This window comes from Belonocnema kinseyi, chromosome 4 (assembly GCF_010883055.1).
Source record: "Belonocnema kinseyi isolate 2016_QV_RU_SX_M_011 chromosome 4, B_treatae_v1, whole genome shotgun sequence".
In the NCBI taxonomy this organism is placed as follows: domain Eukaryota; kingdom Metazoa; phylum Arthropoda; class Insecta; order Hymenoptera; family Cynipidae; genus Belonocnema; species Belonocnema kinseyi.
In genome coordinates this window covers 102,536,688-102,547,324 of record NC_046660.1, presented here as the reverse complement: position 1 = coordinate 102,547,324, position 10,637 = coordinate 102,536,688, and the positions used below count along the sequence as shown (strand labels likewise).

At 30.6% G+C, this 10,637-nt stretch overlaps 1 protein-coding gene across 1 annotated transcript in view; it reads left to right on the top strand.

Moving 5' to 3' along the window:
- The window catches only part of LOC117171373 (leucine-rich repeat extensin-like protein 5), a 32,380-nt gene that overhangs the window by 15,786 nt on the left and 5,957 nt on the right, over positions 1 to 10,637 (top strand). Inside the window, exon 2 of the mRNA XM_033358622.1 lies at positions 6,922 to 7,278. Within this exon, the coding sequence (XP_033214513.1) occupies positions 6,922 to 7,278 (357 nt within the window). The remainder of the gene's footprint in view (positions 1 to 6,921; positions 7,279 to 10,637) is intronic.

The window sequence follows — 10,637 nt, the reverse complement described above, 5'->3', positions numbered from 1 at the left end:
GATAAAAAAAAATACGTGTCTCTTATTTTTCGATGTACTACAACATATTGCAGTTTCATCAAAATCGGTGAGGGACACCTGGGATAGTTTCCTTGTGAGACTAACCATGTTCAAGGTCAAAGATGACATTTAAAAAATTGCATAAAATTTGCGATTTTCCATAAAATGTTGAAAACCCAGATTCAAATAAATGCTTCTGGCACACAATGTGCGTATTCCAATTTCTGCCCATTTTCAAGCAGATGAACTAATTTTTTCTTTTAATTGACAGGGACGACCTTCCAGAGTGCTAACTCATTCGCCGACTTTTTATACTGATCTTCAAGTATTGCCAGGTATTCAGTTCGCCGCAAACGGCTTTCGCTGGCAATATAATAAGTCACTAATAGCGGTTCTTTTTATTATAACAAATGAATGATTTCAGACTTTTTCGATGCATGTTTGTTTCGGCATGGAGAGGTCAGGAAGCAAAAGTGTACCTTATCTTCCTGTGGAGGAAAATTTTGACGTCATGTAGGTAAATACTGAAAATTGTGCATATGCGAGCTTACATTTTGGGCTCACAAAAAGTGATTTTCTTATATTTCAAATTTTCATAAATTTCTTAAAATTACCGTTCAATACTTAAATTTCCGTCAATTTTCAATAATTCAAAACTGCTAACAATATTTGGAAATTTTGATAATTTATAAATTACTATCAATTAGTCAAATTAAAAAAATGTCAAACATTCATCCACTGAAAATTGAATATAAGCAGAAACCATGTTTTTATTACAATCGTGTCTGAAATCATGGATTTTTTATTAAAAAATATTTACTCAGAGAGAAGGTCTTTTTGAAATAAAAGCGCCGTCTTCGTGCTTGTTTTGTACTGAAATACGCAAAAATATTTTTTATGCAAACAGAATTATTTGAAATAAATATTAAGTGAAGTTTGTCACATAAGGATAATATTTGCTGCAAAAAGATGAATTTGAGAACACATGTAAATCCTCTTAACCTCAAATGAAGTGAAATTTCTATTTGTTTCAAGATACCTCCTTTTGATGCAAAAATATTTCTCTGCGTTGCGTATGAACCAATTAGCAGAGGATATTTTACATTGAAAGTATTTACTTCAGTACGAGCCGTAGGCGAGCGAGTACAAGCCAAAAGCGGGTGCGTGAGCGAGAGCTTACGTGAGAGATGAATTATTAAATTCCATTCGAGCTGAGGTAGCGCCTCCTACCTGTCCCACAGACTCCTACTGCGTGTGACATGAACTTTTCGAATCAAGTCTCTTGGCTGACTGAAAGGTAAAATAAAAGGAGCGGTCACGAGGCTGCATTTATATCTACTTGTGCTAAGATCGCGACGTCTCGACATTGAGATACTAATGGGTTGGCCTATGACTTCCTCACAATCATTCTTTTGAACAGGTGCACGTCGATTCGTTGAATCGCAAAGTGCATTTGGCATTCCTACTTCTGAAAAGGACAATCTTGTTATTAGCGATCGAATACAGCCTACATGATCAATCCAGACTCGAACTTTGCTGCTTGCGCCAATCTAAACTTTGTTCAAATAAATTTGTATTTCTGAAATGCTACACGAATTATTTTTCAACATTTGAGAGTAACCTTTTTTATGTAATTTAAGTAATTTAAGGTCTATACTGATTATAAGAAAGTAGCACACAATTTATTCTTAAAGGTCTAAAGACTGCTTTTACAAATTACGGTAGAAATGTTGAATATAATTTTTATGATTCGTACGTATTGCTATAAATACTTATTTAGAAGTAAGTAACGTAATGGTAGGTTCACTTATTGTGGGGAGTATAATCATTCTATTACTCAAAATTTTAACGAGTTCATCTTGCTCGCACACAGTAAAAAAAGTGTTCAAAATGATACGGAAATTAATATTATTTTGATATGAAACAAAAATGATACCAAATTCAAGAGCATTTTGATCGGCCGTAGTGAATGATCGACTTTTGAGAACATAATGATTTGATTCGGGATCATGTATGAAGTAAAAAACCAAGATGGCTGGCGTTCTTAGAGTACTTTAGCTCACGTGCAAGCTTTTTATGGTCTCTAATCGTGCAGTGTACTAGAAAGGTTAATAAAATAACGAAATCTGATATTAGAAAATATCACATTTTACGAGTAGTTGTCACGTGCGTGCGATTAGATACAAGTTTTAAGTTATGTCATTATGACACCGGCGCCAAGAATCGGCGGCCATTTTATTTAGCCTGACAAACGAACAAAAAAATAAGATCAAATTGATCCGAATGAACAGATCATTATGATAATAAAAAAATCGACGTCAGAATTGCATTTTCTGAAGAAAATCAAGCTAATCGCAATTACATAAAAAAGAAATTTTGGTTATTCTTACAGCTTGCTTTTCGTTAAGGACTGCTCTTCATATAAACCTTTTTTCCCTATGTAAAGAATGCAGAGAAGTCTCTAGGGAAAAATGAAATGTAACTAAAGCAACGGAGTATTTTGCCGTTTTCAATTAAATTATTCGGGCGTATAAATACAAATTGGTATGTGAATTCTAAGAGGAGTATAACTATAAATGTACAAAATGCACAAAGCATTTGTGCAAAAAGGATTATAAATTAAGATTTTATAATTGGCACCTTTGAAAGTAGAACACATTTTAAATCTATACCCTGAATAGAAAATTATTTATAAGATTCATAATGAAAACAGTGGTGAGTAGTTAACTTTCCTATTATTACTTAAAAATATTAAGAATATAGTCTCTTCTATAAATAAAAACTACTGTACTATTGAAAATATTCCACGTAACTTTTTTAAATATTACATAAATAATAAACTAATTTGCAAAACAAAATGCAATGCTGCAAAGAAAACTGCAAAATAATTATTGCTCGAAACCGAATGAATCAATTTTTGTTTTAAACACAAAAGCATTAAATAATAAATATCAAATTCGAAACGTCTATATTGGACAACTATATTATTATTTAAAAGTATAGGATGCCAAAGTGAGTATACGCATTAAGAACTAAGGAATATTAGTTTGATTCGAGTTTTGGCTCATACTCAGTTGAAAATATAATTTAACATAAGGCAATATCTAAAGATCTAATAATGTATACCTAAATGTTGAATAAATTTTAAATCAAACCTAAATTCTCAAATATTTTTCTTGATAGATAATTAAAATAATTTAATAAATTTAGTTAAATTTATTAAATCCGTAATTGATTGAACTTTCATTTTTATCGTGTAATGATAAACTTAGACCAGTTGAAGAAGTTATTTACCCTTCGTCAACAATAATTTCTCCTTATATTTTTTTTATCTAAAGCATTTACCCTCCTCTTCAGGAAGAGAGGATTGACTCTTCGCTCCCGATCTTCACAGGCAGCCACCGGCTAAGGGGAGCGAACGTCCCCTTCCACTGCACGAACTATGTCAGTAAGTCCACCAATGTCCAGCCGTTCTCTCCCGCGCCCTTTTCTTTAGAGATACACTGTAGTGCATTAATCTATTTCTCATTAGTTCTATTTAAGACCCTGAGACTGAAATTATGTAATTTTTACATTTCGTTGTAGATTTTGAATTAGCGATACATAACGCGATGCGATCGACATGGACTAAAGTCACTATACTTGGTTGTCGTTTTCATTTAAGTCAGTCCTGGGTAAGAAAAATACAGGAGTTGGGCCTAATCAGGGATGACAAAGACGCGACGTCTGAAATAGGTCAGTGGTTACGCACTTGTTTCGGTCAGGGTGGTGCGGAAAAAAGCATACAAATCTATTTCCAATACAATGTCAGATATCACTAAACTAGGAAGTGTGAGGGAAAGTAGGGTGGGAGATTGCTTGAGAGGACGTAATAGAATAGGATAGATCCGTGGTCCGTGCAGTGGAAGGGGACGTTCGCTCCCCTAAGCCGGTGCCTACCTCTCAAACTCGGGAGCGAAAAGCATCCTACCCGTTCTAAGTGTACAGTCAAGTTCAAAATTACGAAATATTTAACTTGATTTATAAAAATGACAAAACCCCAAGCGTAAATAATGAAAAAATAGTTCAGTTCGTAATTGTTTATTTAAATGTATTTACTTGCATATTTTTGTTATTTTGTTCCACTTCAATCTAAAGTCGTAATTGACATTCAATGTGTGTACATTCAAATTAAATTAAATGATTACGCCTTTTTCTTAACCGGTAGGAATAACAGAATTATAAGAATAACTACATTTCAATAAACAATTATGAGCATAATTTGTTGTTGTTGTAATTTACGCTTAAAATTCTAAATTAAAAAAAAAACTAAAAATTTTTCTAATAGTGAATAAATTTTTTATTGTAAATTTTATAATTCATATTAAATATTAAGTCATTTCAAACATGTGGGTACACCCAGAACATCGATAATTTACAATTTATTCAATTTGAGAGAGCAGAAACTTTAGAATAAGCTCTGAAAAGTTATTCTTAAATGATGTAGTTTATTATCAAATGTAATTTGATATTTATACTATAGGGACATAGAGGGCTCAAACATGATAAACTGGATCTTAGCATATACTTTTATTCTACAAAGAAACGTCTCCCTTCGCCTTAGGAAGTATAAATATTTTCAGTACACGAAATTAGGATTTTCAAGATAATAAATATCACACTCACGTACCAACAAATTTATCGATTAGTGCACCATATTAGCGCATGTAGCGACATTTCTAATTGTATGTAATATAATTATTAATTTGTATAAGATGTGTTAATTCTAGCATAATCAAAGTTTACCTATTCATACTTTAAAATTTATCGAGTTTGTACTAAATAGATTTATCTTATATATCAGATTACCAGTTTCTTTGAGTTATTGAGCAATACATATAGATTTATAGTACATACCGATTCTTGTAAAGCTAACATTTAACAGTAAAGAAGCCTAGGAAATGCTACTTTGTAATCCAACATCACATTAGTGTCTATCTCCTCTTTGATTCTACTTATTCAGCAATTAGTGACATGTTTCTACTAATCTTTCCGATAATTCTAAGATCTAATGTTGCAAGTCAGTTCGCCCAGTGCGCTATAATGCACAATATTTTTCTTCTTCATGCTCTCCTTGAAAAGTCTTGCACACCACATATTATTTTTTAATAACTTGTCTATTTACGAGACTATTTAATATTCAAGGTGCAAATTAAGCAGATATTCCATCTGCAACTTTATGATAAGCTCTTCATCAAAATTAGATGTTTTATAGGATAATTCATTTTTCTGAAATTATTTCTCTGATAAAAAAATATTAAATTATCTTCACCTTTTCAAATCTAATTAAATCGACACTTATAGCATCCTAAACAAAATTATAAAGAATTTTTTGATTCCTTCAGTATGAAGTTATAAAATTAAGTGCGTAATAAAAGTTTAAGAGCTGGCTATAGGTTTTATAGTTGATAAAAACCATAGAATATAAAATAAATTCAATTAAGGGTCTTTACCGGAAAGTTAATAATTTTAGATTTCAATCATTTAAATTTAATCATAGTTTAAAATATGGTTTAAGTTATATATTGTTATTCATTTGACTACATCACCTAAATTTTAACATTGTTTGTACAAAATTATTTGCAATGAATATGTCACTTATAAAGAAAAATGACAGTTTATAGTTCAAAAATCCTATAAACCATAATTCTTATCAGATTAAATAAATACTTTGGAATTTAGGATTAAAAAATTGAAGATGGCAGCAGAAGTAGATGTTCGCAACTACTTTTAGTTAAATTGATAAAAAGTAAAACGTAATTTCGACAACCATTTCTTGACAGTTACTCAAACTCAGAATGACGTAGTAAATTTCTTTCCGCCTAATGCACATTATTGTATATATCCTAAAAAATATCATGTTTTTTTGTTATAAACAAATCAATTATTGAAACTTTCATCTGATGTACCTAAATGCATAAAAAAGTTTTGTTTCAAGAAAGAAGGTTTTTTGAACACAAGAAAGGGTTTAGATCTAGTTTTAGGCAAAAAATAGACCTAACAAAATGTGTAACAAAAGTAAGACTTTTCTGTGTTGCTTTTACGATGTATTTATAATTTTTTAAAATTATTAAACATAATAATATGTACATATCTCTAATTATAACCCAATAGTAGGGGTTAAAAGCATTTATGGTATACACAATTTCATTAAGGAATGTATTCTTTCTGTAGTATTTAATACGGGGTCATTTTATCTTTTCTTTCTGCTTTGATATAATCATGTTCCGTCTCAAAAATCATTCAATTTAATAATTTTAAAAAGAACATGCATTAGTACCTAAGTTTTAGCTGATATAATTAACATTTATGATTATACAATTTACCATTGGCCCGTTATTGGTTATTTACAAGGTCACAATATATGGATTCACGTGTAAGTGACAATACTATATTACAGCAAATGAATAATCTCGAATTAGTGTATCGAAATTGTTTACGATAATGGAATTTTCAATTACATAAAATTATTTCGATGATAAAGTATCATTATGATATGAATCAGACAATTTGGCAATGAATAAATATACTCATGAAAATCCTGATAAACTATTAAACCATCAATAAAATTACAGAAGATGAAAAATGTAGAAGTATCTAGACTCTCTGAGCCTCAAATTTAAGAAAGAAATTTTTAACCCTCATGACAATTTTATTTTTATTATTTCACCTGAAAATTGTATAAGCCTATATTAAAAAAATCTGAACATCTCTAAAAAAAAGTGCTTTTTTGCTTAGCAGTCTCCTCGAAAAACATTCTTTTAAATTCGCAGTAATTTCAGAAAAAAATCTTGTTAATTTGATTTGATATGAAGTAGAGAGCCTTTCCTAATAGTTCATTTTTTTGACAAAATCCTGTAATTCTGTTTAATCCTCCCTTAGATGACAGTTCTCTGTTTGGCAGTGGCCACTGTCGTCTGCGATTTACCACCAGGTACTAGAAGGAATACGTATCTACCACCAGAGCCGACGAAGGGCTATGACTACAACACACCAAAAGTCCCATTTACACCTCGACCTACGCCAAACTTTCCCACCCAAAGGCCGAGTTTTCCTACAGGGTCATCGAGACCAACGCCTACTTTCCCAACAGGTCCAACAAGACCTTCAACGAGGCCGACATATCCTACCCCAGGAACAAGACCAACTCCAGGAGGCGGCGGTTATCCTACTCCAGGTCCAAGACCGACTCCAGTATTCCCTGAATATCCTGGTCAACCAAATAGTAACAATGGCGATGTAAGTATTTCATTTTCTATACACAATTTTTTCATAACATACCCGAGACTTCTAGACTTCAATGTATGTCTTGGATACAAGTTTCTATGTCTTGAAGGCATAAATTTATATGTTCACTCGAATTTTTATGACTCCAACACGAGCCTTCTATAACTTGTTTGACGATGATACCAAAAAATGTGTCTGTTTTTATGTATTTCTGACAGCTTAGCAGACACATCTATAAAGTTACAATTTTTATTTTTTTGAAGAAAATGTTTAAGGGTTATACTCGTTTAAATGCAAAGATTCTGAAATTTTAAATTAAAAATAACTAATTTAATTATTAAAAATTAATCGACAAATTAATCATATATAATACGCTGCAAACAAAAAACTAGCGTTTCAATTTTGTTTAAAGTAATTTTGATAAAAATCTATTTTGGAATTCAGTTATGCTGGCTGTCTTGATTAATTTAGGAAGTGAAAAACAATTTCATTGCTTTTAATATATATATTGCTCAATATGAATGACTTATGGTTCATATTATGTTTCAGTATATTTTGACGCCGTTTCTTTGTTTAAAATGAAATTTTGTTTTTCTGTGCGCTTCAAAGCGTAAAAAGAATATAATCATGCAAACCAATAAAGCTAAAAGATATGAATTCACTCTAAAAGTTAATGGATTATCTCAGCTGTGAAAAACTGGTTCATTATTTCTGTACAGTTACTCTGACATGAGACAAATAACTGCCTTGAGAAATATGGCACTTGAAAATGTATGGCGGTGACAAAAAACATATCCTGATGAAAAATTTGATATCTTACAAATATACACGCCTATTTATGCTTGGTGTAGACTGTAGAATACCTGGGTCGCGACGTAAATAGAGAGTCAGCAATCTAACAACGTGAGTAAAGCGCGTTGCAGTTTACTTGCCAACGGCTCAAACTTTTTACGTGACGCCATATCACTACGAATGCGCTTGGTAAAGAGAACGCCGAAAGAAATGTTTCTTTCATATCTCGCCGAAACATGCTTCTTTCAAGGCGGGACTATTTAAGCACTGTACTCGCGTGTCTTACGACTTGCTTTTTTTCGCTTCGCCAACGGACATGGTCTCGACGTTGAAAACAAAATTACAAACTCACCCACAACAACTGAAAACAACTGAAAATGAATTCAAAAAGTGCCCTCGAGACAAAAAAGCTTTTAAGAGTCCACGAAGATTTAGTCGTTCATAGCAGAAACAATCCTGTGACCACCAGAGGCATTCAAATAGTAACTTGTGTAGCTTATTGAGGAAACTCTAAAAAATACCCCTAAGAATATTATTTTCTTCTAGTTTTAAATAATTACAATCTTCAATAAGTATAATCATTTTTCTGACGAAGGTGAAAATTTAAGGGGGAAAAGAACACTACTATTCTACTGTATAAAACAATGATATAAGGTTACTTACTATTTTTTTCGGACATACTATTAGATCCGAAAGCATTCCTTCACAGGTGACAACAATGAAAAGATTTCTGGGTACCTTAAAATGCTATTTTTTAATTAATTAAGGTAGAAGTAAATCATTTCATAATAATACATAAAGATAAACAAAAAAAGTATCTTTGAAAAACCAATACTATAAGCTTAATTCGCTATAAAAAACACTTTTTTATTGCGAAACATGTAAATAAAGTTATGATAGGTCATGGTGTCAGCTTGATTTTTTATTTAGATAAATCATTATATATTGGAAAAAAGTAACACGTATGTCACAGTTGAGCCAGAAAAATTTATTTTCATTTCTTATAATAATTTGAAGATTACCTGCGAGTTTTCATGAAATGACTGACATTTCTTGAATGTAGGATTTTTCAAACGAGCGTTTATTTGGAATTTTTCTCTTTCTATTCACCGTGGCAATTCTTGCACTTTCAATTGTTCCCAAAAAATAATTTAAATTTAAGAAATTTTTATTTGTAATGGAAAGATTATAATATAAGCTATATATTTCTGAGTGTCGTTCTTCGTAAGTCACTGTTTCATTAAAAAAATATATCTTAGGAAAATAAAATTTTTATTGTTTTTAGATTAATTGGTTAGAGCATCAGGCGAGAAATCTAAAAGACCTGAGCTCAAAACCCAGCGGAACTATAGAGCATTTTTTTACCATTTAAAATTAATATTTAAAAATACGTAGATTATAGACCACGTAGAAAAAATTAACATCAAAATTATTGTAAGAAAAAATTATTCAGAAAAAATTTTACACATCTATAAAAGTTCTACAAGAAATACATCTTGCTCTTTTGTGAAAGCTTCAATTGTTTATGAGAAAAGATAAAAAATTATAGTAAAAAGAATCCTCAGCATTAGAAATAGCGTAGCCATATAAAAATAATGGAATATCTCTTTTATTAGAGCAGAAACTTTTTTTAATTGATGGAAAAAGAGGGGGTTTTCTGAAAATTTTCTTTTTATGTTTTCAAAATTCAATGAAAAAAATACAGAAAATTTTCGGAAAAGAGCTATCTATTTTAGATGTTCTTATATTTTTGTACAGATTGTGCTCACATAAGGAAGGTATCTTATTAGTTTTATGGGGGCTCAATGATTTATGAAGACAAGATTTTTTTTAGTTATAATTTTTCATTTATTTAGCTAAGATGCAAGATATCACAAAAAAACAGGAGGAATATTTTTTTTAATTATCCAAAATGTGCAAATTTTTATCTACGCATTTTTTTACCAAAACAAAAATAACAATAAAAATTTGAATGTGAAACAGTAGTTTAACAAGAACAAAACTTAGGAGATATTTCATAATACTATTACCATATGTCTGTACGAAGATAAAAAAGAAAAAGTTTTAAATGGAGATTCTGATAAAATCCACTTCCAAAAATTAAAAGAGAAGCTACAATTTCTTCATTTTTCCAAACGTTTAATTTATGGAATTAATTATAGGAGCCAGAATACTCTTATCTAAAGAAAAAGCTAATTGGTTGATTTTTAGATGGTGCGACAGGCGATTATTTACAGAATTTCCTAGAAATGCGAAAAAAATGTTTTTCATAGAATACTGTAGAACTTCTTTAATTTTGTAACATCAAACATCATGAAACAATTTACGACATGTTAGTTTATTCTTTTCAGTTCTCACACAAAAAGGTGTTTCTTTTACGCATTCTCCGATGAATTTTTAAAAGAATGATAATAGGAATCTGAATTATTAAATGAATTTCACATTGAATCGATAATTCTGACGATCAGAAAAAAATATGTGATCTTGTCAGCACATAAAATATCATATGACAGATATTGATCAAAGAAATAATATGTTAATCATCACTTTTATTATTCACTTCTTCTTTCATAAATAAA